The sequence below is a fragment of the Aaosphaeria arxii genome, assembly GCF_010015735.1.
Source record: "Aaosphaeria arxii CBS 175.79 unplaced genomic scaffold BU24scaffold_1, whole genome shotgun sequence".
Lineage (NCBI taxonomy): Eukaryota > Fungi > Ascomycota > Dothideomycetes > Pleosporales > Aaosphaeria > Aaosphaeria arxii.
The window spans coordinates 2,664,781-2,690,654 of NW_022983474.1; the positions used below are offsets into that span (position 1 = coordinate 2,664,781).

General features: G+C 51.5%; 10 protein-coding genes across 10 annotated transcripts; 5 read left to right on the forward strand and 5 right to left on the reverse strand.

Annotated features, from left to right (window-relative positions):
- The first annotated feature begins 683 nt into the window (after window positions 1-683).
- On the forward strand, window positions 684-1,236 carry BU24DRAFT_18983 (uncharacterized protein). The gene has a single exon (XM_033521700.1). It carries the CDS (start codon window positions 855-857, stop codon window positions 1,143-1,145), a length of 291 nt encoding a protein of 96 aa, XP_033389648.1. The 5' UTR covers window positions 684-854; the 3' UTR covers window positions 1,146-1,236.
- On the forward strand, window positions 1,228-1,881 carry BU24DRAFT_416971 (uncharacterized protein). The gene has a single exon (XM_033526596.1). It carries the CDS (start codon window positions 1,328-1,330, stop codon window positions 1,553-1,555), a length of 228 nt encoding a protein of 75 aa, XP_033389649.1. The 5' UTR covers window positions 1,228-1,327; the 3' UTR covers window positions 1,556-1,881.
- A 939-nt stretch (window positions 1,882-2,820) lies between these two features.
- BU24DRAFT_19012 (uncharacterized protein) lies at window positions 2,821-5,851 on the reverse strand. Its single transcript, XM_033521705.1, has 6 exons — window positions 5,638-5,851; window positions 5,412-5,572; window positions 5,236-5,360; window positions 3,402-5,184; window positions 3,192-3,352; window positions 2,821-3,138 (listed from the first exon to the last, which is right to left on the reverse strand). The coding sequence occupies exons 1-6, from the start codon at window positions 5,684-5,686 to the stop codon at window positions 2,997-2,999; spliced, it is 2,421 nt and encodes an 806-aa protein (XP_033389650.1). The 5' UTR covers window positions 5,687-5,851; the 3' UTR covers window positions 2,821-2,996.
- Window positions 5,852-7,069: 1,218 nt separating this feature from the next.
- BU24DRAFT_430044 (lytic polysaccharide monooxygenase) lies at window positions 7,070-9,095 on the forward strand (the record flags this gene model as incomplete). Its single annotated transcript, XM_033529786.1, has 6 exons — window positions 7,070-7,186; window positions 7,310-7,374; window positions 7,421-7,463; window positions 7,523-7,800; window positions 7,854-8,080; window positions 9,010-9,095. 6 exons carry the CDS (start codon window positions 7,070-7,072, stop codon window positions 9,093-9,095), a joined length of 816 nt encoding a protein of 271 aa, XP_033389651.1.
- A 340-nt stretch (window positions 9,096-9,435) lies between these two features.
- On the reverse strand, window positions 9,436-11,373 carry BU24DRAFT_446356 (Septin). The gene is made up of 6 exons (XM_033530765.1): window positions 11,258-11,373; window positions 11,116-11,195; window positions 11,045-11,058; window positions 10,949-10,991; window positions 10,732-10,894; window positions 9,436-10,678 (listed from the first exon to the last, which is right to left on the reverse strand). Exons 2-6 carry the CDS (start codon window positions 11,149-11,151, stop codon window positions 9,789-9,791), a joined length of 1,146 nt encoding a protein of 381 aa, XP_033389652.1. The 5' UTR covers window positions 11,152-11,195; window positions 11,258-11,373; the 3' UTR covers window positions 9,436-9,788.
- Window positions 11,374-11,531: 158 nt separating this feature from the next.
- BU24DRAFT_361923 (WD40 repeat-like protein) lies at window positions 11,532-14,539 on the forward strand. Its single transcript, XM_033524164.1, has 3 exons — window positions 11,532-11,583; window positions 11,636-11,748; window positions 11,798-14,539. Exons 1-3 carry the CDS (start codon window positions 11,566-11,568, stop codon window positions 14,322-14,324), a joined length of 2,658 nt encoding a protein of 885 aa, XP_033389653.1. The 5' UTR covers window positions 11,532-11,565; the 3' UTR covers window positions 14,325-14,539.
- A 932-nt stretch (window positions 14,540-15,471) lies between these two features.
- On the reverse strand, window positions 15,472-16,895 carry BU24DRAFT_19128 (uncharacterized protein). The gene is made up of 2 exons (XM_033521714.1): window positions 16,290-16,895; window positions 15,472-16,181 (listed from the first exon to the last, which is right to left on the reverse strand). The coding sequence occupies exons 1-2, from the start codon at window positions 16,756-16,758 to the stop codon at window positions 15,532-15,534; spliced, it is 1,119 nt and encodes a 372-aa protein (XP_033389654.1). The 5' UTR covers window positions 16,759-16,895; the 3' UTR covers window positions 15,472-15,531.
- A 4,234-nt stretch (window positions 16,896-21,129) lies between these two features.
- BU24DRAFT_416978 (long chronological lifespan protein 2) lies at window positions 21,130-21,992 on the reverse strand. Its single transcript, XM_033526597.1, has 2 exons — window positions 21,722-21,992; window positions 21,130-21,627 (listed from the first exon to the last, which is right to left on the reverse strand). The coding sequence occupies exons 1-2, from the start codon at window positions 21,918-21,920 to the stop codon at window positions 21,434-21,436; spliced, it is 393 nt and encodes a 130-aa protein (XP_033389655.1). The 5' UTR covers window positions 21,921-21,992; the 3' UTR covers window positions 21,130-21,433.
- Window positions 21,993-22,163: 171 nt separating this feature from the next.
- On the forward strand, window positions 22,164-23,090 carry BU24DRAFT_416979 (ribosome biogenesis protein Nop10). The gene is made up of 4 exons (XM_033526598.1): window positions 22,164-22,253; window positions 22,414-22,539; window positions 22,709-22,758; window positions 22,822-23,090. The coding sequence occupies exons 2-4, from the start codon at window positions 22,415-22,417 to the stop codon at window positions 22,845-22,847; spliced, it is 201 nt and encodes a 66-aa protein (XP_033389656.1). The 5' UTR covers window positions 22,164-22,253; window position 22,414; the 3' UTR covers window positions 22,848-23,090.
- A 1,438-nt stretch (window positions 23,091-24,528) lies between these two features.
- BU24DRAFT_19201 (uncharacterized protein) lies at window positions 24,529-25,053 on the reverse strand. Its single transcript, XM_033521717.1, has one exon. The coding sequence runs from the start codon at window positions 24,950-24,952 to the stop codon at window positions 24,617-24,619; it is 336 nt and encodes a 111-aa protein (XP_033389657.1). The 5' UTR covers window positions 24,953-25,053; the 3' UTR covers window positions 24,529-24,616.
- Window positions 25,054-25,874: the final 821 nt, after the last annotated feature.

Here is a 25,874-nt window from a genome sequence, read left to right on the forward strand (position 1 = left end):
ACTCCCTTTGCCACGACCACCCCTCAACCTACTCCTCTCCCTTGCCACCCGTCATCGATATTATGCAACCTCCCATTGGTCCACCATCCTCCTAATCATCGTATCTACGTGACATCGCATCCACCCCCTACCCCTACGTAGCGTGCGTGCTTTCACATCAAACAACCAACTTTCCCCCCCTCCCCTCCCCTCCCCTCCCCTCTAGTTTGACGGAATTAACGACCATTTCAAAGCAATCCATAACGCGTATTGCGTCATACCCTCTCGTTTCTCCCTTTTCCCTTTCTCTCCCTTCGTTTGTTATCCTATCTGTGCGACATAAGTTTTCTCCCTTTGTTGTCCTAAAGCATCAGTCATCACATCCCGTTCTAAGCGCCGTGCGAAGCCCAACACCCCCGCGGCCGGGGGTCACTTTTGTTTGCTCACAGCGAAATGATTGCTGGAGGTGGTTTCTGACATCATAGCTAGAAATCGGAAAATAGATTCCGCTGCTGTCGTGAAAACCAACCATTCAGCATGTCTGCTACGCTTTGAAAACAAGTCAAGGCGTGTATATGTTGGAATGGCGGGCTAACGCGCTTAGACTAATTAACGTTGGACGTGAAGTGTATATGTGAACTTCATTCGTACGCATTCAGCTACTTGAAAATGGTCAATCGTGATAGTGCTATTGATCACCTGGTTATTGAGGTAGGGGTATAGTACCTGGAACTATCGACTTTTGATCCAGAAGTATGTGTCAAGAACAGATGAACAACATTTTTTGGATCGGTGGCTCTGGGAAGCTGGCCATGTCCACCAAAATCGCGTCACGGGTTTAACTACCAAAGGAAAGGAATCTTCAATTGAACGCGATGTCAAGATACAAATCGGAATTTTCCAATGGCCTACCAACTGCAATCAACCATGTTAATTGTAATTCCAAACTCCCAAAACAAACTAATACAGCAACGAGATCAGTCCAACCCATACCACTGTTGTACCACTCCGTATGCTACCTCGTACCATGCATTATCCTATTCACGAACCCAATTTTTCGTGCGTTTAGCACTCGTAGTCACAAGTCGAAACTACATCTCTACTCTACTCTATTCAATTTGACAACCCCAATCCAGGATTGTGATCACAATTTGTACAAGAAATGAATGGTGGTGGTGATGCCAAGCTCCGTCAACCCCAACCCCACACTCCCCCAGCCACACATAACTACCCGTCCCGTATGCACTCCATACATTCCAACCCATCATCGCCCTCATCCTAACCCTAACTCTAATCCCAATATAACCCTCATCCCAACCCAATATAATCACATCTTCAAAATCTACAAATGGCATCAGATTGTCCCACCATTTCCCTTCGCTCTAACGACTACAACGCCAACACGACACAGCTGATCCTAGCACAACGATGGCAGGACAGTCCCAAGGACGACAGGCAGCGTCTCGAGAAGTGCTGGGGGTATACGGACTGCGGGGACTGTCACCGGAGTGAGGGGTTCTGCGGGTGGTGCGCTATCGTGAGTTCTTTGAATTACCTTTATAACCTCCTTGCTTGATATCTTTCTGTGACGATCCGGTGAAGTGCATGGGAGTATTTTGATATCACGTGTACTGTCGACCATACATGTATCCCATGTTCATGTTTCTTTTTTTTTGATAACGTACTCCTCGCACTCCTCCTCCTCCTTCTGCTTCTACTTCTTCCATCACATATTCTTACAAAAACCCCCCCTCACCCTTCGAACAAAAAAACAGTCCTCGACCTGCCTCCCCCTCCCCACCACCTCCCCCTTCTACGCCACCTTCCCGCTCCTCGCGCCCATCCGCTACAAATCCATCTGCGCGCTCGGCCCCGAGCGCTTCGAACTCCGCACTGCGGGCCTCGGCTGCCAGGTCTCCACCATCACGTTCCTGACGTCCGTCGTCACCATCTTCTGCACGCTGTTTGGGGTGTTGGTTCTATGGGCGGGGTGGAAGGGCTGGGGCGCGTGGAGGAGGGGGGTCTCGCGGGGGAGGGAGGGGTGGGTGGTTTTTGGGGATGGGGGGGAGGGTGTTTGGGTGAGGAAGAAGGGGAGGGAGAGGGGGGTTGAGGTTGATGGGGGGACGGGGGAGAGGTCGTGGTGGGCTTGGAGGGCGTGGAGAAGAGGGAGGGAGGGGGATGGGGAGAGGAGGCCGCTTTTGATGTGATTGTCGTCGTTCTCGTCGGTTTTCATTGTTTTGGGATCTGGGGGGTAGTTGAGGTTGAGATGGGGTAATGACGGTAACGACTGCATGGGTTAGATTGATCTTGTTGGTGTTTGAGTTATGTTTTGGGAATTTGATGTTCTCATTATTCTGGTCGATCGTTCGTAGTTGGTAATCCGTTTGGACTGATGCGAGTAATTAAAGCGAATCACGTTTGTCGTAACCACACAAGACAACATATACATCAAGTAACATTCATATGTTCAATTGCAAACAGTATGTACAGGAAAGAATCTCCAGTAAGAGCCAGTAATGCCCAGCTTCTTCTCAACTCGCCTCGTCACGTCCGACGCAACGACTATGCAGGAAGGCAACGGCTCAGGTTGGCACTCTGCTTCTATTTCCAACAAGTCAGCATCGTTCGGCGGAGAGATAGATTGAAAACTTACCTTGCACGTGTAGCCGCGAACACACTGGGTAGGACCCTTCCAGTTTTTACCGCCGCACTGCTGGAACTGTACATTCAAGAAAACCTAACATCAGTCCTCGCTCTTCTTTTTCATTGATTTTTTTTTCATCATGCAACCGATCCATCAATCAATCGTACATGTACAATAAAGGGCCCAAGCCCAGTGCGATACAACAACAAGTGACAGCAGCATTTCGTAAATCCCCTTCTCTCTCCGCCCTCTGCAACAAAACCCCCCAACATGAAGTCTAAATCGCAAAAGATACATTCGCCCCATCCCATAAATAAAAACGCCGTATGTTTATGTATGTATTTCTTTTCTTTCTTTCATCCAGGAAGAGAGTTTAATTACGTACCGCGCCAGCCTGTTTTCCAGGCGTGGGTGTTCCCGGCGTTCCGCCGGATGGCTTGCCCAGGGCGAGAATCTTCGCGGCGGCGTGGTCGGCGACGGTGACGATGTAGGATGTGGGGTTGGTTTGGATGTGTCTAATGATGTTTGTCAGTAGGTGTACACGAGGAGAGGATGAGGGACGACGTACCCGGGGAAGATGGAAGCGTCGACGACGTGGATGTTCTCGGTGCCGTAGACCTGCGTGTTAAGGTCGACGACGGAGGATCCGCCAGTGAGACCGCTGTCGGTACCGATCTTGGCTGTGCCGATCCAGTGGTTGGCACGGCGGGCGGCGGCAGTGAGGGGGAGCTGGATGTTTATGTTAGTTGAAGTCCTCGACAAAAGATAGTTAACTTACGCTCTTGACGTAGGCCTCGACGGTGACGTTGGGCGCTGGGACCTCGAAGACGATGCCTGGGACCTTGGCCATGGCGGCCTGGAGGTTCTTGATGGAGGTGACGACGGCATCGAAATCCTCCTGGGTCTGGAGGTAAGGTGCCTTGGAGACGAAGATGTTCAAAGCTCCGTTGATGGAGAGGGCACCACGGGAGGTAGATCCACGGCCGAGGTAGTTGCTGATGGTCATGGAGGTGTTGTCGGTTGCTGGTGGGGATGGCTCGACACGTGCGGTCCACTGGATGGCGCGCTCGATACCGTCAGATCCCTTGACATCTTCCCAAGCAACGGGGCCGATGTTAGGTGCGGACTGGGCGAGGATGCCAGAGCGGTCGGCAAGGTACTGCTTGGAGTCAGAGGGATATTCGCCATCCCACGCCTTGTAGAAGTCGTAGAAGGACACGTTAGGATGCCTGACGACAGTGTCGGTGTTGACGTGATCGTTCAAGTTCAGGCCGACGGGGAGGTCAATCCACTGGGTCTCGTTGATGAGGGTGGATCCGTCCTGGATACTGTTCTTGACGATGTTGAGCTGAGCCTTGGGGCCAATGCCGCTTCGGAAGAGGAGCTTGGTAGAACCGAAGGTACCGGCAGAAAGAATGACACGTCCACCATCGTTGAGTTTCACAGTGCCGCAGTATCCACCATCGCCACCATCAAGCTCGACGCCAGTGGCCTTGCCTCCGGAACGTACGACACGTCTGACCTTGGTGTTTTGCCAGAGCTGGAAGTTCTTCCTCTCGAGAGCGCTGACAAGGTAGGTCCCTAGAGGTCCCTGGCGCTGTCCCTTCTCGTACATGAAAACGGAGTGGGAGTATGTGAAGTTCTTCTCGTTGGGCTGCTCAGTGGCCTTGACCTGCTTCCAGCCGGCAGCAGAGAAAGCGGTAGAGAGGACGTTGAAGCCTTCCTGCTTGTAACGCTTGCCATCGGTAGATGGGGTATCTGTTCCCGGAATGCGCTTGAACACACGGTCGGTGGCAGCCTTGATATCAGCGGCCTTCCATCCGGCAGGGAAGTTGTAGTCCCAATCCTTCTCGACGGGCCTCCACCAGAGAGCAGCATTGACAGCGGCGCCTCCACCAAGGACGCAGCCAGCCATTTGATCGATGTCAGTGCAAGCAATGCCAGCAGAGTCAACCCAGATCTGGTTGCAGAGACCGGGGACGTCGAACCGAGTGAGGTCAGTTCCGTTCAACCAGGCTGGCTTCATGGTTCCGCCGAATCGGCCGAGGGATGGTGGACCCCTCTCGATAAGCAGCACGCTCTTGCCAGACTCAGAGAGCCTGTCGGCTACGGGAATACCACCGGCACCGGCACCAACGACGATGTAATCGAAAGAACCTGTGGGGGCGGGCTTTCCAACGCAAGTCGTGGGTACAGCCTGGGAGGGAGTTGGGGTTGGTCCGCCAGATGGCGTGGCAGTGGGCGTGGCGGTGGGCGTTGTGCCACCACCGTTGGCCCATTCGAAGTACTTAGCATTCCTGGCCTGGGCGGGTTGAGCACCGAATTGGGATTGACCATTGTTGTGGAATGTCCATGAGGTACCTGACGGTACGTCCTTGTGCTGGGCCCAACCAATGACCTGCACCTCATTTGTGGGAAGCTGTGAACCGTCTGCACCACCCTGGTCCCAGATCCAGCACCATTGACAGCGGTAGATCAACTCAAAGTGGTCATCAGTGACCGTGTGAGAGATCTGCGTGAGAGTAGCATTCCCAGTGTATGGGTCGGGGTTCACATATCCGCTTGATGGCGTCAGCAAACTCGGCTACCTTGCGAGAACGAATGATACTTACCCTGCGTAGACGAACGTGGTCTTGACAGCATCGCCCTCAGGCCAGGATACCAATAGAAGAGCATTGGGCATGCCTCCTCCATGGGAGACACCTGACCATCCCTTCTTGCCGGCTGCTGAACCTTTCTGTAGCAAGTCAGCATGCTGATCTTTTTTGATGCAGTGTCAATCGCTTACAATATAACCAATGTACTCGTCGTTGCTACCAGTGGGCTCTCCTGGAAGGGCATAACCCCACTCGAAGCCACCACTGGTCTGGGAAGTGTCAACGGTCTGTTTCCAGAATTCAATTCCAGTACCCGGGTGCGTCCACTTCTCCTGAGCTTGAGCAAGAGAGACTATGCGTCATTGTCGTTAGTGCTCGCCCAATTGGCCTAACATAGCTTCACTGGAGCAGACGTACATAGAGGAGACAGCAGCGATGCCGCTCTGGCGAAGGTAGAGCCCTTCATGTTTAGAAGTAACTATCAAGACCGGAGGTGAAGACCGAATGGACCAGATGAAATCCAGGCAAAGCAGACAGCGGCCACGTCTCACCCATGCTGGCGCGAGGGAGGCTTGTTATATACATTTTCAATTTATCCAGGAGATATGTCAGGACAAAAGCATGGTGATGAGAGTGTCACGAATTGGCGAAGAAAAATGCTTGACCATTTTCCCACCGTAAGCCGCGTTGCATGGCTCTGTACCAGGTACCGGATTACAGTGAGATTCTCCCCTGCCAATGTGTTCCAAGCTAAAGGGCCGGATGAGCATAATCGCAGACGCCATTGGATGGGGTATCACAAGGCCAATCTGAGCGAGGTCCAGGACAGATGTTTAATTAGCATTGATTGCGATTGCTGGGGAGGTGATTGATATATATTGATGAAGGACGGGTTACAAGGCTACATCTGCCGTCGAGGCCTGTCCGCCCAGTGACGTTAAGCTGCTTTTGGGTACCCCACACTCGCCTACATAACTGGTTCGGGACTAGTCTGTATGTTTCCTTCTCTCCACGTTTATGCTTAAGGGGGAGCATCGCGTTGGACTTCCGCCGAATTGGTGCATTTCGCCAACAACACCTCCAGGCACATCATCCCAAGCGCACACAACAATAATACAACGTACATACATGATGTAGAATCCTTCTTCCTTCTTCTCGAATTGTACACTATTATTGTGCCACCCGCTCCTCCCGAGGCCCTATAGCTCCAAGCTTCTCGCCTCCGGACAGCCACCCGCATAGCATCCGCCAATGCAAATGAAACAACACACCCTTGTCGATGGCCATGATCTTGAGGACCGTTTGATGGTGGAATCAACTCAGCCGTCCAATAGATGATAATCTATTAGATTGGTGGAATTCTTCCTTGATCCAGCGGGACCTACTGCACAGCATTCATTCACTTGCACTCTCGGTCTGTTCGCTTCGCCGTCCTGCAATAACAATAAATCTTCCAAATGTTCCATACGCCCACCGGCATTATCGCTCCCATATAACGCACGGGCATTATAACGGTGGCGTATGTACTCCAACTGCATATCTCCTCCTGGGGGCCCGCCTGAAAATGTCCGATCTTTGGCCGCTCTATAGTTCCCTCCAGGCACGTGCTGCGCTATCATCGCGTGTATATTGATTTCGCTCACGCCGTATATGAAGTCCCTCCTCAAAGTATGATGCTGTCCACTCATCATAGTGCCGCCTCTGAGGAAAAGTCACATGTGGCTCCGCATCGCTCCGTGCTAGAAAAGGAAACTCTCTCAATCGGGGAACTCGAGATGCTTTCTTATAGAGCCAGTGACCTTTGAAGTGTTAGAGTCGAGATTCACTCGCATACTCTGTCAAATCCAAAATGAAGAGCTTCTTAATCACGTGTTCCTTGCTCGTCAGCGCCTCAGCGCATACGATCTTTACTCAACTTTGGGTTAATGGCGTTGCCCAGGGACATACCAAGGGTATCAGGGTTCCCGTAAGCGCAGCGCACACCGTACAGCAACATTTCATAAACCGCGCTAATTGGCATTGCTTCGCAGACATATGACGGGTATGGACCTCCAGCGCCACTGGTCTCTAATGGGATACCTGGACCGAGACTAATACGTCGTTTACCAGGCCAATTACTGACGTGACATCCAACGATGTTATTTGTAACGGAGGGTATGCAGCCCAATTCGGCATGCGTTCGATATTGACATTCATTTAGCCCGAATCCGCTTCGACAACCGCTTCCCAAAGACATCATCAATGTCCGTGACTCTGTACATCCGCAACAGCGCCACACGATAGAAATGCTTACAATGAGCAGGTAAAAGCAGGTGATAAGCTCACCGCAGAGTGGCATCATACCTTGGACAGCGCTGGCACGAATGACAAATCTGATCCGATTGATCCCGGCCATCTCGGACCGATCATGGTCTATCTTGCCAAGGTAGACGATGCTTTGTCGACCAAGGTCACCGGCCTTAAGTGGTTCAAGATATACGAAGATGGGATGGATAGTAAAGGCCAATGGGCCGTAACCAGGCTCTACAACAACAAGGGCAAGGTAGATTTTACTCTTCCAGCATGCATCCAACCAGGACAGTTAGTGCTCTTCTATTCCGTTCAATTCTGCTCAATCTCACTCAGACATGCAGATACCTTCTCAGGGCTGAGCTTATTGCGCTACATGGGGCAGCTAACTATCCAGGGGCTCAACTATACATGGAATGTGCACAACTGAAAGTAGAAGGAGGAGGAAATGCCAATCCACCAACGGTCAACCTCCCTGGTGCCTACAAAGGCTCTGATCCAGGCATCAAGTTCCAATTGTATTATCCAACTCCTACGGCGTACAAGATCCCCGGACCAACTGTCTTTGCTTGTTAAGGGCTTATTTGGTCACTTACATCCTCACTCATGTTGTTGTGCTGGAGAATTGATATAGTGGTATTGATTTTACGCGCCTTGGGTGCCTGCATTGCACGGTCTCGATCCACCTATAATGGGGGCCTTGCATAGGGAATATAGTAACAACCAGACACACAAGTCTATATACATTCGATTTCATCTCATTGGCCAGTGACAATTTCATGTTTTGAGCCTCTTTCGCATCTATACGAACTCTTAGCCCCACCAGTAGCCTGCGTCACGTGCTCTGCGTCACATCTCACTCGAGCTCGACCCGGACCCGAGATATCTTTACACCACCGTCCACCCTCCCTCAATCTACATCGCATCTGCACTCCGCAAAAAACAAATTGATTTATCCGGACGTTTATTTGCCCGTGAACCCACAGAGCCGCTTTGCCGTCCCCACGCTAGCCGGTAGCTTAATCGCACCTACAATATGCACGACGAACGTGAGTACCCCGGATTCCTACCCGCGTCGCCGGATGGACACTTTGCCCTGTACGACCACGGAGCAAACGTCCCATGTTGCATTCTATGAGGATTTCCACACTGCTATGGAGTTTGAATCTGCTCTCCAGCAGGCTCCGTTCTGCAATTGTTGCATCCATGACTCCGAGTTGGCGCACAAAATCAATCCCTCCAATGCTGGGGGACGCTTCCCCAAATAGCAACATTCCTCAACACCACCACTTCGGTCAACACCGAGGAGAAGAGAAAGAAAGAGACACTAACTAACGGAACCTCACCAATCTAGACCCCCATCCACTCCTCGCCCAAGTGCCCCTCACTGTATCACCATTCCTCTCCCTGCCTACCGCGACCCCGCTCCCATACACCTACAAACAGCTCCCGTCGACGCTTCCGCCCTCGGTGCTCTCCTCCCCGCCATCTTCGAACCAGACGGCAGCAGACGGCCAGCCTCAGCAACAACAACAACAGCCTGCCTATATCACTTCCTCGACCGGTGTCACTGCTACGCCGGATAGTATTCTCTCGTCCTGCCTGGCGTTGCAGACGCATCTACAGCAACTCGAATCGAATGCACGCGCGGCATTGAAGGAGTGGGAGGATAGGAGAAAGGCCGCTGAGTTGGCGGAGAAGAGGAGAGTAGCTCCGGGTTGGTTGGACGGGGATGTCAAGTTGCTGCAGCCAGAGAACGTAGAAGGGAGCAACGCGCAAATGATTAAAGATGAGGACACACATGGCCACCCAGGCTCACATCCTGAGAGAAGAACTAGTGTGGGCATCAAAGGTCTTATTGAGAAGAGGGATGGTATTCCCGATACGCGAGAGGGAGAGGAATTAGATCGCATGTTTGGTGGACTAGACGTGAAGTGAATGGTGCCGTTGGCTACGTTCGCGAAAGATCGCTCTTTAGAGAGTATAATCCCATTTAGAAGGCTCAACAATGCGACCGGCCGCAACACAATATATTAATCTACTAGTTCTAGGAGAAAGCTACTAGCCCCTCAAGTCCAGAACTTTTCCCTCGTGTAACTGTCCATCAAAACAAGCCCCTATTTGACAGCCAGAACCCCGTCGCTACGCGACATTACAAACATATGAAACAGAAAGGGAGGGGAATCTTGGAAAAATAAGATATTGAAGATAAGAAGCTCCTTGGAGCCTTATGTGCAACTGTGAGGAACGAAGTACTCCACCTACGCCCGAGACCACACTTAGCGGCGGCCGTGGGAGCGGTTGACGCTGCCCTGGAGGTTGTCGACGTCCTGCTCGAGCTGCTTGATCATAGCGTGGCTCTGCTCGAGGTCCTTGTTGAGACGGTCGCGCTCTGCGATGAGCTTCTGCTCCCACTGCCTGAATCGCTGCTCCTCGACCTTGACCTGCTCGGTAAAGCGCTTGCGCAACGCCTCCTCCTCCTCCTTGAACTTGGGGTTGTCCAATTTCCGTGGGCGAGCCTCTCCGAACTTCCTGGTCTCCATCTGGCCGGCACGGTATGCCTCGTAGTGGTTCTCCTCAGTGGTGTGGATAAGGTCAAGCATGTGGGTTCGGATAAGGATAGCACGGAGCTTCTTGAAGTCGCAGTGCTCCTCGTTCTCGACCTCAGCAACACCCCAAGCATACTGTCGTCCCTTGACGGTACGGCCGTCATTGGTCTGGACGTCCTTCTCAGATCCGATGACAGAGAAAGGCATGGCATTGATCAAGCCCTGGGCGTGGGCAAGAGCGGCCTGGTCATCGTCCTCAAGCGGGGGCTGGTAGATCTTGATGCCCTGGGCCTCGATAACAGAGCGGACCCTTGACTTGAACTTGGCCAAGTCGGTGGGGCTGAGAGTATCGGCCTTTGCAACGACGGGGATCAAGTTCACGCGAGTGCAGAGCCTCTTCATGACCTCAATATCCAGGGGCTTGAGGTTGTGTCCAGTTGGGCGGATGAAGTATAAGCAGGCGTGGACACGGAGATCGATCTTATCCGTGCGGCGTGGCTGCTGCTCCTGCAACATGTAGGACTCGTGCTGGTCATCCAAAAACTCGATGATGGGCTGCCACGAGTCGCGGTTGTTGACGTAGTCGCCAAATCCAGGGGTGTCAATGACGGTGAGGCGGACTAGGAGACGTTAGTGATCTGCAGAACCAGAAATCATCTGTAAATGGTCGTACCCTTGAAGAACTTCTCCTCGAGCTCAGCCTTGGTGATCTCGATCTCAACAGTCTTGTCGACTTGCTTGTTGTGTCGGCGCTTGTGATCGGCATAGTTCTTGATGGTCGTCGAGAAGAGGGTGTTGATGAAGGTGGTCTTTCCGAGTCCGGACTCACCAGCGACCTACGCGCAAGTCAGAATCCGTTTCTTCAAACATAGGGAAGATGGAGAGTGTACCATTATCGTGAAAGCAGCACCACGCTTCGCAACAATCTTGTGTCTGTGGAACGTTAGGTTGGGAGAGGCTACGTGGGTTCTCCTGTTGGAACATACCGCTGGTTGGGCAACTACACGGATAGATTAGCACAACTGTCAAAAGCATTTGGGGGATGGATGAAACGTACATTGGCAATGCCAATTGGGGACAGTGAATCGGCCATAGTTTCGTCCTGTGTTCAAACTGTTTATTTTGTGGAGGTGGCTGCTGCAAGGGTCCAGTGAGCTGAGGTGTCCGAGTGACAGAGTAAGACAGAAGGGGTGAATTACTCTGGAGATTCCACGAGAGATGACCCTTCCTATGGAGAAAGCCTAGGCGGTGCGCGTGAGGATGGAGGAGTAGTGAGGAGGTGGTGGTTGTAGTGTTGAAAGCTGCGGTGTCGTGGTGTTGCTGGATAATTTGGCGTCCCCTTTCTCTGCACGTCTCCCTTCGGCAAGCACTGACCCCGAACGGGGAAGGCGCGCTAGTGCCCTGGCACATGGCCCGAGCTCCATCGCCAGAAAAAAGTTCAAGATGTGAATGTCCCCGCAAATCCCGTCGCAATGAAATACTAACGACTTTCTGGACGGTGGTGAAAATGAAGACGGACTTTCATGTGAGTGCGGATCTCTAGATTGGAGCGTCTACGGCCTAACCCAATCCTCTAGTTCTCTAATCTGCTGGGTACAGTGTACAGCAGAGGCAACCTTCTGTTCAGTCCAGATGGAACCTGCCTCTTCTCTCCAGTCGGAAATCGCGTGACAGTTTTCGACCTCGTGAAGTACGTTGGATTTTAGAGAAACTGCGAATCATGGCTTATACAATTCTAGTTCAAAATCATATACGTTACCTTTTGCGCATCGTCGAAGTATCGCCCGATTGGCATTGAATCCTCGAGGAAACCTTTTACTCTCCGTGGACGAAGACGGCCGTGCGATCCTCACCAATGTTCCTCGAAGAATAGCATTGTATCACTTTTCGTTCAAACAGGAGGTCACCGCGCTCGCATTCGCACCCTCTGGACGACATTTCGCAGCGGCAATTGGGCGGCAGATTGAGGTATGGCACACACCCTCGACACCGGATGTGGCGGACGGTGATCTCGAATTTGCGCCCTTCGTTCGACATAGAGTCTATACAGGACATTTTGATATCGTACGGAGTATAGAGTGGTCAAGCGACTCAAGGTTCTTCCTCACTGCATCGAAGGATTTGACAGCGCGGATATGGAGTTTGGATCCGGAAGAAGGATTCGTGCCGACAACAATTGGAGGCCACCGACAGGCGGTCGTGGGTGCATGGTTCTCCAAGGACCAGGAGACAATATTCACAATCAGCAAGGACGGCGCAGTCTTCGTCTGGAAATACATGCTTCGACCCGATGCGCCGGAGGATGTCGACGAAGAAGACGACGAGTACTCGCAATGGAGAATATCCGAGAGACATTACTTCATGCAGAACAATGCGCACGTAACATGCGCTGCATTTCATGCCGAATCTGGCCTCCTCGTAACTGGATTTTCTAGCGGCACATTTATGATCCACGAACTACCGGACTTCAGCCAGATACAAAACCTAAGCATATCGCAAAATGACATCGACTTTGTCACCATAAACAAGACAGGAGAATGGCTAGCATTCGGTGCATCCAAACTCGGACAGCTTCTGGTATGGGAATGGCAGTCAGAATCATACGTGCTGAAGCAGCAAGGACACTTCGATTCCATGAACACGATAGCATATTCCCCAGAAGGTCAACGTATCGTGACCGCTTCTGACGATGGCAAGATAAAAGTATGGGACGTCAATTCTGGATTCTGCATTGTCACTTTCACCGAACACATCAGCGGCGTCACGGCATGCGAATTCGCAAAACGGGGCAATGTGCTCTTCACGGCAAGTCTGGACGGTTCCGTAAGAGCATGGGACTTGATTCGATACCGCAACTTCCGAACGTTCACTGCGCCTACAAGGCTATCTTTCTCATCGCTGGCGGTCGATCCAAGCGGTGAGGTCGTCTGCGCTGGCTCGATTGATTCCTTTGATATCCACATCTGGTCGGTTCAAACCGGGCAGCTGCTCGATCGACTCTCTGGCCATGAAGGGCCCGTATCATCGTTATCATTCGCCCCAGATGCTAGCACGCTAGCCAGTGGAAGTTGGGATCACACAGTCCGCCTCTGGAATATTTTCGCGCGTACACAGACAAGTGAACCGCTACAGCTCATGGCCGATGTTCTCTGCGTCGCTTTCCGCCCAGATTCGAAACAGATTGCAGTTACTACTCTCGACGGTCAATTAACATTCTGGTCCGTATCAGAGGCATCACAACAGAGCGGTGTCGATGCACGACGAGACGTATCGGGTGGTCGCAAAATTTCCGACAGGCGAACTGCCGCCAACGCAGCTGGCACCAAAAGCTTCACGACTGTGAAGTACAGTGCGGATGGCACATGCGTACTTGCTGGAGGTAATAGCAAGTACATCTGTCTCTACGACTGCGAGTCGGGGGTACTTGCGAAGAAGTTCACAGTTTCGGTCAATCTCTCTTTGGACGGCACTCAAGAGTTCCTTAACAGCAAGCTTCTCACGGAAGGCGGTCCTCGCGATTTGATAGATTCCCAAGGTGAAGCCTCCGATCTCGAAGACCGCATCGATCGTACTCTCCCAGGAGCCCAGAAGGGCGAAGGAGCTCGAAAGACAAGACCTCAAGTCCGTGTCCCTGCCGTTGGCTTCTCCCCAACTGGCCGCGCCTTCTGTGCCGCTTCAACAGAAGGTCTCCTCATCTACTCTCTCGACACGCTCTTCCAATTCGACCCATTCGACCTCGACATCACCGTCACCCCCGCAACCACCATGGCCACACTGGCACAAAAGGAATACCTCAAAGCCCTCGTGATGGCGTTCCGCCTCAACGAGCGAAGTCTCATCCGCCGAGTCTACGAATCCATCCCCCCATCCGACATTCCCCTAGTCGTCAAAGACGTCCCGGCCGTCTACCTCGCCCGCCTCCTCCGCTTCATCGCCATCCAAGCCGACGAGTCACCTCACCTCGAATTCAACCTCATGTGGATCGAGGCCCTCCTCAGCAAGCACGGCCGCTGGATGAAGGACAACCGCGCCGCCATGGAAAGCGAACTCCGCGTCGTCGAGAAGGCCGTCAAGCGCATCCAAAGCGAACTCGCACGGCTTGCGGACGAGAACATCTACCGCATCGAGTACCTCCTCGCGCAACCCGTCGAGAAGAAGGAGGAAGTGCTGAAATTGGACTTCGGCGTTGCGGGAGACGGAAACGACGTCGATGCCATCATGGACGAAGATGACGAGGAGGGCGAGGGCGAGTGGATGGGTTTTTAAGTAAATAGATTTTTTTCGGAAAACGGACATGACTTGCATGAAAAGGGTTTTTTCTAGATTTTTTATTCTTTAGGGTTGGGGACAATGTATAAGATATCATTTTGTTACTCACTTCGAAATCCCGTCTATTGAGTGTGAATTCCTGTCTGTACATATTTGTTCGATCGCCTCGCTACATTCTACCAACGCCTATTCGAAAATTAAATCTCAAAAGTATGATCAAATAAAAAAAAAACATCGAACATACTCCCTCCGCTATGCCGATACCTCACAAACTATTCACCAAAATCTCCCTTCACCCACCTACCTAGGTACACAGAAACCCCAACACCCCTCCCCTTCCCAAAGAAGATCATCCATCCTGTCCAAGAGTTCAACCAGCCCCCGCGATCCGGCGTCCGCGTGTAAAGTCAACCATTGACGTTCGTTTGGGAGGGAAGTGAAGGGGTGCGTGTGTGTGTGGTGTTAAGGTTCTACGTTTCCTGAGTGGTGAGGTGGGTTTCCAAATGTGAGGCAGTGGGGATGGGATTGGGAGATTGATGTTGAGTTAGACGATTGATGTTGAGTTAGGGAAAGGGAGAGTTGGTGGATTATTGTAGCTATTTATTTTCACTGCATGACTGGCGTAATGACATCAATCTGTATCGAATTATATCCTCACCTTACCACTGCTGTGGGAGTCGTGCTTTATTTTATGCTGATGCGGGAAGCTTGACTGGGTTGATGGGAGAGGAATCATTAGGGAGATTAGAATTTTGTTTGAAGGACGGATGGATTGGGTAGTTGGGGATGGATGTTTTGGATTGGAGATTTAGATTCAGTACATAGAAGAATTAAACGTGAAGTATGCGTGTGGGGATGTGGTGTTCATGTGGATTTCGGGGTAAGGTTCAACAGGTACGGGGGTACTTGCTTTGAGCTTTTGCATTGTTGTGTAAGATTTCTAATTGTTTAATTATTTGATTCAATTTTGAAAAACAGAGCAGGGTGATTTCCATTGGAGGCAGTCATTAAAGCTCTTGTTATCGTGTAATACATGTACCAATAACTTTTCTATTCGTGTACAGAGATATATATTTACTAGGTAACTAAACTACAGTTTCGAAACATCACTTCCATGTAAACGCGCCCAATCCGACCTGAGCTTTTTAAAATTTCCTCCCAACATGCCATTGAAGACGACTTCAACCTCCTCGCGTCATCCAGTCTATGCGTATCGCTGCGGCGGCGGCTGCGTGGCTGGCGGCGGCTGAGGCTCACCAGTAGCGACGGCCTGCTGGTACGAAGGCGGGATCTCTCCGTTGTCATCGGTCTCGACTCTCCTCTCGACGGCAGCGGCACCGGCAGTGCCAGGAGCACCGCCCTGGGCGTGGTCGCCGCTCGGCATGGGGCCCAACTCCGTCTCGTCGATGACCTTGGCCTCGTTGCCGATGTTTTGGGAGCCCCTCGTTGCAACGGTGACGCAGCCGATCATACCGCAGAGGACCAGGAAGCCGACGACGATGCCGGCGATGGCTCCGCCCGACATGTGCATGCCGTTGCTCTTGTGCTGGGGAGGTGGGGTGGCTTCGGCGGGGGACTGGGTGGGCTGTTCGGCGTCGAGGGCGCCGGTCGAGGTGGCCTTGTTGAAGAGCCATGCCTTGCCGTCTTCGCGGGGTTCGTGGGTCACGGCGAAGGGGATGGAGTGGTCGAAGTCGGCGTATGATTCCTCGCTCCGGGAGACGGTCAACATGCAGAGGCCGACGGTGGTCTTGGGGAGCTCGAGGGATGAGGACAATGCTGGGAGAGTGATGCGCTCTTGGGACTCGATGGGGTCTGTGGCATTGTAGAAGAACGACACGGACGAGGAATCTTTGTCTGTGATTGGGGAATTAGTTTTCGTGATTCCAGATGCGGCATGTTTCAAAGCAGATTCGTATAGATAAGAGAGATTTATGCGGATAATGAAAGGATTGATAAACTTACAACTATCGCAGGCATCGTAGATCGAACCGTTCTCGCTTCCTTTAGAGCAAACAAGACACTTGAGTTCCACTCTCCTCTTCTTGCCGGTGGAGGATTCGGGTACAGAGAATTCCGGCTTCAGACTATCGCCAACCCTGACGACAACATTGTCGCTGCCAAACTCTCCCTCCTTGGGCGTCGTGACGTTCTTCACGGCTGCGAGGATCAAGTCCGTTTTCCGTCCGACGTCGTCGTTAGTCTCACTGGTGGTGTTGACGTTCGTCTCCTCGGGATTCTCCAGGTAAAAGGTACGAAGGAATCCCTTATCGAGAGGCGCAGGCCAAGTCCAGTTCGAGGAGAAGCTATCCCAGAAGCCATTGTCGAGGTTGGTGGGACTTGGTTCTGTTGGACCAGTGGAGGTTGCTGCAGGCAGAGCAGAGGCCGCTAGGATGGGAACAGCGGCCAAAGAGAAGAGGTTTCGTGCCACCATTGTTGATTTATTCCGGCCGTGATCAGAGGGAGATAGTCGTGAAAGTCCTCAGTACATGCCCTTGCGGCGTAGTCGATTGCAAAGAATCGTCGGGCTGTGCCTGCTGGATCACTGGATTCCAACTATCGTCGTTGCCGCTTTCAATCGATACCCCAAAGCTGATATGTAGCGTTCAGCGACTGACGACAAAAATATTATGGGCAGTCGACAGGCAAGGGTATGACAAGCAGACCGATAGATTGACAGGCAGGTCAGATCAGATCACGACGACAATAATGCTGCGCGCGGGCATGGTAGCCATCTTTAATAAACGGCGAGCCTGTAAGCCTCTCTTCCAGAACGCCATTGGGTATCCAAGGCAAACCCTTGTAACCGACCCGCTAGGCAATAACAGTGGTGAACCCCGCCTTCGTATTGCATATCCATCCATACCCATACCTAGGTACTTTCTGAATGGGTCTGGATTGCATAGTAATGGGGCGAGACCAGACCAGTACAAGAACAATATCTGCAGGGAACTTGGCCCTGTACCGAATGAAACGGGAAGGATGGGGAATAGGATTGGATAGAGCTTGTTACCGTTATCCTTTTGGGGGCTATTTTTAAGGTTACGGGATTAGTACTGTAAGCTTGTGCTGTACACGACTTAGAGTATGCTCTCGTACTCCCTCCGTATACAAAGAACTAATCGCTCATAGGCCCGGCGGCTGACAGTCCTAACAGTCCTGGATAAAAAGGGTTACACAGAAGGATGAGCAGGACCAGAAGGTGTCGTCCTAGGTGTCCTAGCTCGAGAGTTATATCACTAGCTTGGCACTAGATCTTGACGACCTTCTAAGACGAGTAAAGAGTATACATACGACTCAATTGCTAAAGGAACATAAGCCTTTACGATGTGAGTGCTTCATGAAAGCCACATGCTTGGATGGAAGGCGACTGTCATCCGATGATCGGACTGCCAACTTGTACGAGTAGATAGGGCACCACCCAAGTTCAATTCGTATTGTAGTCGAAAATTGTCTGCTAGTTAATACTATATTGACTGTGTATTTCCTCAAGAAGGCGAATCTTCAACAACCTACCTTGCACATACCGACCTGTTGTTGCTGTTGGAAATAGATACAGTGGCCCGACAGCAAGAATGTCAGTCACACCAGCTTACTGATAAGCGTTAAGCTGGCCCGCGTTGAGGTGTCCCATCAAATTCCTAGTGGTAGAGATGCCCATTCCTGGCAGCCACACGAGGTCTCAATATCATCGCCTATGCGAGAATAGGAAGGTCTAGAAAGTAGTGTCGTTTACGAGAGCGGATGTCGGTTCGAGCATGGTCCGAGTGGACGAGAAAAATCTAAGGCCGAACAGCCATGTTGGGACAATAGGATTGTTCGAATTCGATACAACTTCCCAGCCGAGGCGTGAGAGATAACGATGGATCGATGGCTATTATTGATGAATGGATGGAGTCGTGAAGAGCTATGTATGCACTTGGGATGGATACCTATGGACTGGTTCCTACAGTAGATAGGCCTCGCCCTAGCGCACGTGGCCCCGCAAACCGAACCACAGGGAACCCGGCCCTCTAGTAAACTGTTCAAGCAGTGCGACAACGCGTTGATACGCCAAGCAAACAACATAAACATCACAACAAACACACTTTCAACACCCCCAATTCTTATCCCATATCGCTCTTGGGAAGCAACGCAAGACCCTGCGCCCAATCGCATTCATATATACTCACTCATGCTGTGAACCATGCCGCGATCACGATCATCCTACACCGCGAGCCCAACGCGGTTCGCATCTCCGCAGCGCAGTCCCGCACGCCGTCCACCCACGGAAGATGGCTCACACTACGAGATCGACCTCAGCGCATTAGGCCACAATTCGACATTCGAATCTACGGACCTGGAGGCGAAACATGCGCCGGTTGTGGACGTGGTCGATACTAGCGACATCGACGGTCCAGATGATTTCACAGCGAACTTGACGTATTACATGACCGCAGACCTTCCTCTGTCGCAAATCAAGTCACGGAAGGAGGCAACCAGCAGGATAGCTGGGGTTCGGGGTGATGCTATGCGCCAGCTTGACGGCCAGGACCTCACTGAAGAGAGCGACCGAGCTGTGATTGAAGATAGCGGGCACGAGCGAAAAGTCGAGTCACAGTTTGACTCTGGTTCGCCTACCGTACGAGCAAACGGCACGAGTAACAGCCAAGAGGGTGTCGGAGGTGATCATTCAGAAGTGTCAATGGAGAACGACGAAAAAGTCATAAGTTATCTCAGCGCTCTGCCGGACACTGAGACACAAGATTTTGTTACTTCCACGCCTTTACGACTGGCAAAGCAAGACCTACTGCGCCCTCCAAGCCACTCCCCCCCGAAAGCACGATCGCTTCAAGCAACAGTTGAGGACTATGATACCCCACGAAAGCCTACCCAGGAGACCGTCATACATCATGTTCGCGAGCCTAGCACTCAGATCGATAACACCGTGGATTCATTACAAGATCACATCGCTGCACTCGAAGCGCGACTCGAGCAGCAGGAGCTAGCGGCGAAAACCAGGATCACAGAATTGGAAACGATCCTAACGTACACGCGAGCAGAACTCGATACGTCTAGAGCGGAAAACTACAACCAGCGCGAGCGCATTGGCGGTCTAGAGGAGGGCGAGAGGCGGAGAAAGGACGAGGGAGATATTATCAGGAGCATGGAGGCACAGCTGAAGGCCAAAGACGCGGATTTCAGCCGTCGACTGGAGGAATTCGGAGAAGAACTGCGCTTGCAGACTCTTGCTAAGATGCAGAAGCAGAGGGAAGATTTTGAGCGCCAGCTTGCTGCAGCCGAGGAGGCGAAGCGACTGGCTGAGGCTCAGGTCGCAGAGAAAGACGGCCTACTTGTGCAATTGCGGAATGACTTGAGTCAAGCAGAGCAGCAGAGTACCCAGAATCTCGAATCTCTCAAGGCTACGCAGACCAAATCGGAACAAGACGCTATACTGGACAAGACGAACGAATGCGCACAATTGACCAAAGACCTTTCATCCCTTCAAACTCTCGCCGATACGCTCCAGTCCGATCTGGAGAAAGCTACCTCCGAAGCCCGGGCTGCCCGACAAGAAGCCGATGCTGCCAACACAGCAGCCCATACAGCTCGTCAAGAGCGTAATTCTCTATCCGCACAGAGCTCCACCTCTCAATCAGACACCCAAGTCCACACAAGAAGGATTTCAGACCTAGAATCGCAGCTGACGCACCTCCAATCGCAGCTTGCGACATCCCGACAGGATGTCAACGAGAAGGACAGGCAGCTACTGAGCAACATCGAAGAGCACGAGCGTATAGAGCAGCGCCTAAGCAGCGCGCAGGGCCGCATCGAAGGACTAGAAAAGACGATTTCCACGCTTCGCCAACAGCTTTCTGATGCACATCGAGAAGGAGCGAAAGCACAAGCGGACGTCGAACGTCTTACGGCCGAGGCCAACGACGCAAGTGAAAGACTCGCAGACTCCAAGAAAGAGATGGAGAGGAAAATGGCAGACGTTGACAGGAAACTCGTCAAGATGAAGGAGCTGAAACTTGAAGCCGAAGACCGGTATAAAGAGGTGCAGTCGGAGCTTGAGTCGCTCAAGGAAGAGCAGGACGCAGAGGCTGAGAATGTCCGGTCGAAAGCAGAAGATGCGGTCCGCAAAGCGGGTGCATTACTGGACACTGAACGGAAAGAGAAGAAGCATCTCGCAAAGGAGCTCAAGGTCATCACCGCACAACTTGAAAGGCTGAAGAGCGAAGCTGCGCAGAAGGCAGAGTTGGACAAGGATGACGACCAGGACGTGACCGAGCTCTCCAGCCACTCCGACCCCAAGGAAGCCGAGATCGAAAACTTGCGGATGCTGTTAAGGCGACAAGCTGCCGCCATGAAGACCCTAAAAGCCGAGCACTCCTCCATGCGCAAGGAAGTCCAATCCTCCAAAGCCCGCCAGACACAATCCTCAGACCTCCACGACGAGAACGCCGCACTCCACGCAAAGAACAAAGCACTCACCTCGGAGCTCAACACCCTCCGCAACCAACTCTCAACCCAACGCTCCGAATTCGAAGCCGTCAACAAAGCCATGGACGAGCGGCTCGCAAGCCTCATCAGCAAAGTGCTTAAGGAGCGCTCGAAGACGGTCGTAAGCCAGCGTGACAGCCAGTGGACTGACGCGATGGAGAAGCTTAAGGAGGAGAAAGAACTCAGGGGTCGATTACTGCTGCGGGAATGGGGGAAGCAGGAGTGCGGCATTGCGCCGGAGAAGGAGAATCAATTGTACAAATACAAGTACGTTAAGCGTTCATGAATGATTGGGGTGCGATGGGTGAATTGGGATTTTGGGTTTCAAGCGCGGCGTTTGGGTTTATCATTCGAGCTTTGAGGGGACAAAATGCTCATGTATAATGAATGACGGGGTCGGTATAGGGTATATTCGTTGCTCTTCGTGTGCATGAGCCTACTCGCACTCTTAAAAGAAGACTTTCTTTCCAACACTATGCTTTCCTTCCTTCCTTTTCCTTTTCGTGCTTCGTGATATCATATATTCCATTCATTCCCTTTCTCCACAAACGCCAATTCCACCAATTCCTCTTGGATCTCCCTCCTCCAAGTGAGCCATTCCCAACTTCTTTTCAATGCACCGCTCATAGCAGCCCCTTCCTCGCCAAATCGATCTTCCTAATCGTATCGTCCGCCTTGTACCCGCCCTTGGACGCACATACCGCAATGCCGTCCCCGAGCTCTACCTTATCCTCCACGGTGTCCCACGCACAGGGACAGTGATGCGGGAAGTGCACGCACGAAAGCGTTCCGGGACAGAGGTAGTTTGAGCAATGTGCTATTTCAATGCATCAGCAACCATCCTCTGCAACACCATCACAATACATAAACAAAAATGGGGCTGATTGTCAAGAAAGTTTGTGAAAGCTCACCGTTTTCGTACTGCGCCTGATACCAACTACTATCACTCCTAACATTCTGCTTCTGCTGGCCCCCATGGTGCTGGTGCCCACCTCCGCCTCCGCCTCCGCCTCCACCACCGCCGAACATCTGATCGAAGAAGCCGAATTGCGCCTGCGCTTGCAATGTGAACATGCTCACGGCGAGGAGGAGCACGTTTCGTAGCTCCATTGTGTGTATGTGCTGGGGATTGTCGTGATAATGAGACTTTTATTTGTGGTGAATTTTGTTTTGAGAGCAAGCTCGGGGGATGTTGATGATGTATAGGTGGAGCTTTTGGGGAGCTTAATTAATTCCGAAGGGAATGGGCAAACGTGACAAATGCGCCAAGAGTTTAGTTCAGCCGAAAATGCGCTAAACTGAAAGGGGGGGAGTTAGCTTAGCTACGCCAATTTTTCCGCAGGGCCAAAAAAAGTGCGAGAGACTTCACGATTCGATTGATACATACGTGCTCGACATTCAACACACCTTTTAGTCGTTCAATTCTTCACATAATACCGTAACGTACGTATACACATATATCCCATTGTATTCCTCTCCAATCTCAAGGCGCTGCGCCTGCGCCTACGGCAACCGCATCAAAACGACACTCCATTTCAATCAATCGCAAAGCTTTCCAAGTAGAGGAAAGCAAACCAGGAACCGAAGCTAACAATGAAAACAGCATGCATCTTATGTACACCCTCGACGCCGCCGGCAAGCGCGTCTACACCCTCAAGAAGGTCGTCGGAAGCGAGGTGTCCAAGTCTGCGCACCCGGCGCGATTCTCGCCTGATGACCGGTACTCGAGGTACGTTTCACGCAGTCCCCCTTCGCAGAATGGAAGAGAAAGAGAAAGAGAAAGAGAAAGAAGACGGAAAGAGCGTTGGAGAATTCGAAGGGTGGAAGATCTAGGGATTGGGAATGCTTGATTGGCGAATGTGGGAAATGAGAAAAGAGGACTGACAGAGGATGTGCAGGCACCGCGTCACGATCAAGAAGCGCTACGGACTTTTGATCACCCAGCAGAGTGAGTAGTCGACTCTAACATGCCCTGGACGAAACGAATTGTGGTGCTGATTTCTTTCCGCAGAGGACAAGGTTGCGCTTGGACAGTAAATCATGGATAGCAATTGATACGACATCGAGATCTCCTACCGGCGACATTGCGATATATTTACGTGTGCGATAAGCGACGAGCGACGCCATGGAAGATATGAGGAGGGAGAGATGAAATACCCGAGTGCGAGGCGGTCTGAGGGGAACGCGGCATGGGACGAATAGTTGCTGGGGGAAAGCACATTTGCGAACTAAAACTGGCGCAATGGGACGGCGTTCTTGTTTCGATCCTTTTCTGGAGAATGGGGGATGTTCGACGACGAAGCCTGGAAGCGGTGGATCATGGTGAAGATTTTATCTGCAATGTTCGAAGAGACAATTTTTTCCGATCGGACGGATCACCAGAGAAATATCACAGCTTCAATTCAAAAATACGAAAGCAATCCAGATCACTCGAAAAAAGGAATTTGTGATGAATGTTTCTAATCCACAGACATTATATCCCTTAACATCAAATCCCTCCGCCCTATCACAAAGCACAGAGTCAACTTATTGCATCCACAACCAGCAAACCCCCTCCCAAACTAGATCAAGATTCCCATCAAATCCGCAATCCCTCACAAGTCTCCACGTACTAATCTCCAGAACAAGCATCAAACCCATAGCTTCAAACTTGAGATACATCTCCCATGCTTCGCTGCATGTCTCACTGCGTAGCTTACACCCCACAATCCCATGTGTACAATTCATATCCACAGCTAACAAGACACGATCAACATAAACCATATCTCCGAGGGGACATGCATCAACGCGTACACGAATGTCTATACGAAAAGGCACCAGTACACCACGATTTCACATGGGACAAGAGTGCATTTGACTGTTCAACTGATCGAGATTCTGCGCTATGTGGTCCTCACTGATATCAAGAGCGAGAAAATCTAGCCACTGTACTATTCACCTTTGTACGAAGGTGGTACCTGAGATCGAGTTCTCGGTGATGTATGCGGAAGGTAGGCTCGTACCCTCATGGAGCAAGCTGTATCAAAGAGGAGAGGGAAGTAGACACTGAAGAGGATGCACATACGCTCGTACCTCTCCACTATACACTGTACACAGAGCAGGAAGAGAAGCAAAAGACGTCGAAAGTTGTCCATCGGTAGTAGACGGGTACACACATACCCTCCTCCTAGCATATCCACTTTTGCTTGCATGTAGCACAACATACACAGTACAGCATACAGATACCACATCTCCATCCACAGCCCTCACAATACGGGCGTTTCTCGCGCAAGATTGATAAATTCCCATCGCCATTGCAGGCTTTCTAGCGTGTTCACAAAATACAGGCACAGGGTAAGGGTAGGGTAGGGTAGCTGCGGTTTAGGTTGACGCTCGATCGGGTGACGATGGATGGAGGGATGCGTGCGTGCGTGGGGGTTTTGGGTCCCTTGTCTGGACGTCTGTATGGTTGGAGGAGGGAGGGATGGTTGCTTTCGGGGGGATCCGAGCAGGGAGGGAATGTGTTTGCTATGGGTGTTTAAGTGTATACCTATACAATGGTGATGACGAGGGGAGGGCATGGATTTGTTTGTCTACAGAGGAGCTGGATATCCGACTAAACAAGCAGACACAGACACACAGAGAGAGATAGCAACGAAGCAGATGCTCAAATCCATTCCACAGCTACCCTACCCGAACTCGAAGTGCATTGTGGATTCGCCCTCGGGAGGCGGCGTGTCGTGCCTGTCCATCATCACTTGACCGACAAGGTTCGCCCATGCGGACGCCGCGTTAGCCTGGGATCTGGGGAAGGAAGATACGTCATGCTACAGTCGGTCACGATGGCACGGTGGGTTTAGGACGCGGAGGCCAAGAGGTGGTGGTGAGATGGAGGTGATTGGGGTTGGTGATGATGGTGATGACGGGGTGAGAAGAGAGCGGGGTAAGGGCATGGCTACGTAGGGTAGGGTGACACGGGTGCGGAGAAGGGGGGACAGTTGTTTGTTGTCATTACAGGTACGAATGGATGGGCTCATAAGCGGTGATGAGGCACGGGTTGTTGTTATGAAGGCGTGAGATGAATGGTGAATGGTGTGAATGATGCTGTGAGCGAGGAGCTTTGGTGGTGATGGTAGATATCGACAGGGACCAGTAATCAGCATACATTCACATATTCACATATATACAGATTTACAAGCACATAGATGTATGGACTGCCTGCACTCGAGACGATGCAAGGTGATCCAACTATCCAGCCATCCCATCATCCACCAGAGCATCCATCGGTCGGGTGCTGGCATATCCCAAGATGGGCAAGACGGCCGCACATCGCTGCACGTAATCCGTGCCTGTTTCCGGCATCTACCTATAGCGTGTCAGGGTCCTTTATGCAGAAATACGAGTGATTATTGCATATTGTTCTACTATTGTATGTGAGATTGGTGGTTGTTGTCTTTGATATCATAGACTGTCTATAATAGGAGCGGTTGCGTCGGATAAGGTCGGAATTCCATTGGTCTCTTGAGTGTTGTTTCTCCCACTCCCACATTTCCCCACTCTTTCACTATCCATTTGTGCATTGCCATCCCACTCTCTCTGGGATTTTAGAGTTTGGATATGAGACACACGATCAGGGAGAAGAGGGGGAAACTTAGAGTAGACGTAGAGTCAGAATAGCAAATGCCGCCGTCAATGGAAGTTTTCCTTTGTAGGTGGGGAATGGGCAGATGGGTTGCGATAAGGGAAGACGGGTCCCAGGCCACATGGGGGATGGTGGTATCTATCGCTCTCCATTGGCGCCATCAGATGAATCAATTATTCAATCCATGATTCAATAGTAATGGTAACTATAGTATAGTAGATGACTCAATAATGAAAGGAAGAATGAAAATATTGTTCTTTGAAAGATTTGTCGCCTTTACAAAGAGGCAACGATGACGCAGAGATGCAGATGGTAGACTGCATAGGTCAGACTAGGTACCTGCTACTAGTGCTAGGATGGTATCCAGGTCAGGAACTGGATTCTCCTATTACTGTGTACACAGTTGTGACAGCATACCATGTTGGATACAATATTGAATACTG

Bases quoted from the DNA above. Each gene is read 5' to 3' on its own strand.
- BU24DRAFT_19128 (XM_033521714.1), bottom strand. From the start codon at position 16,758: ATGGTGGCACGAAACCTCTTCTCTTTGGCCGCTGTTCCCATCCTAGCG. The intron at 16,182-16,289 runs GTAAGTTTATCA...CCCCAATCACAG, and splicing joins CTACGATGCCTGCGATAGTT to ACAAAGATTCCTCGTCCGTG.
- BU24DRAFT_416979 (XM_033526598.1), top strand. From the start codon at position 22,415: ATGCATCTTATGTACACCCTCGACGCCGCCGGCAAGCGCGTCTACACC. The intron at 22,540-22,708 runs GTACGTTTCACG...GAGGATGTGCAG, and splicing joins CCTGATGACCGGTACTCGAG to GCACCGCGTCACGATCAAGA. The intron at 22,759-22,821 runs GTGAGTAGTCGA...TTCTTTCCGCAG, and splicing joins ACTTTTGATCACCCAGCAGA to AGGACAAGGTTGCGCTTGGA.
- BU24DRAFT_361923 (XM_033524164.1), top strand. The intron at 11,749-11,797 runs GTACGTTGGATT...ATACAATTCTAG, and splicing joins ACAGTTTTCGACCTCGTGAA to TTCAAAATCATATACGTTAC.
- BU24DRAFT_19201 (XM_033521717.1), bottom strand. From the start codon at position 24,952: ATGCTGATTACTGGTCCCTGTCGATATCTACCATCACCACCAAAGCTC.
- BU24DRAFT_416971 (XM_033526596.1), top strand. From the start codon at position 1,328: ATGGCATCAGATTGTCCCACCATTTCCCTTCGCTCTAACGACTACAAC.
- BU24DRAFT_416978 (XM_033526597.1), bottom strand. From the start codon at position 21,920: ATGGAGCTACGAAACGTGCTCCTCCTCGCCGTGAGCATGTTCACATTG. The intron at 21,628-21,721 runs GTGAGCTTTCAC...GCATTGAAATAG, and splicing joins TCAGGCGCAGTACGAAAACG to CACATTGCTCAAACTACCTC.
- BU24DRAFT_19012 (XM_033521705.1), bottom strand. From the start codon at position 5,686: ATGAAGGGCTCTACCTTCGCCAGAGCGGCATCGCTGCTGTCTCCTCTA. The intron at 5,185-5,235 runs GTAAGTATCATT...GACGCCATCAAG, and splicing joins ACCACGTTCGTCTACGCAGG to CGGATATGTGAACCCCGACC. The intron at 3,139-3,191 runs GTACGTCGTCCC...AAACATCATTAG, and splicing joins GACGCTTCCATCTTCCCCGG to ACACATCCAAACCAACCCCA.
- BU24DRAFT_446356 (XM_033530765.1), bottom strand. From the start codon at position 11,151: ATGGCCGATTCACTGTCCCCAATTGGCATTGCCAAT. The intron at 10,895-10,948 runs GTACACTCTCCA...ACTTGCGCGTAG, and splicing joins GTGCTGCTTTCACGATAATG to GTCGCTGGTGAGTCCGGACT. The intron at 10,679-10,731 runs GTACGACCATTT...AACGTCTCCTAG, and splicing joins CGAGGAGAAGTTCTTCAAGG to TCCGCCTCACCGTCATTGAC.
- BU24DRAFT_18983 (XM_033521700.1), top strand. From the start codon at position 855: ATGTCAAGATACAAATCGGAATTTTCCAATGGCCTACCAACTGCAATC.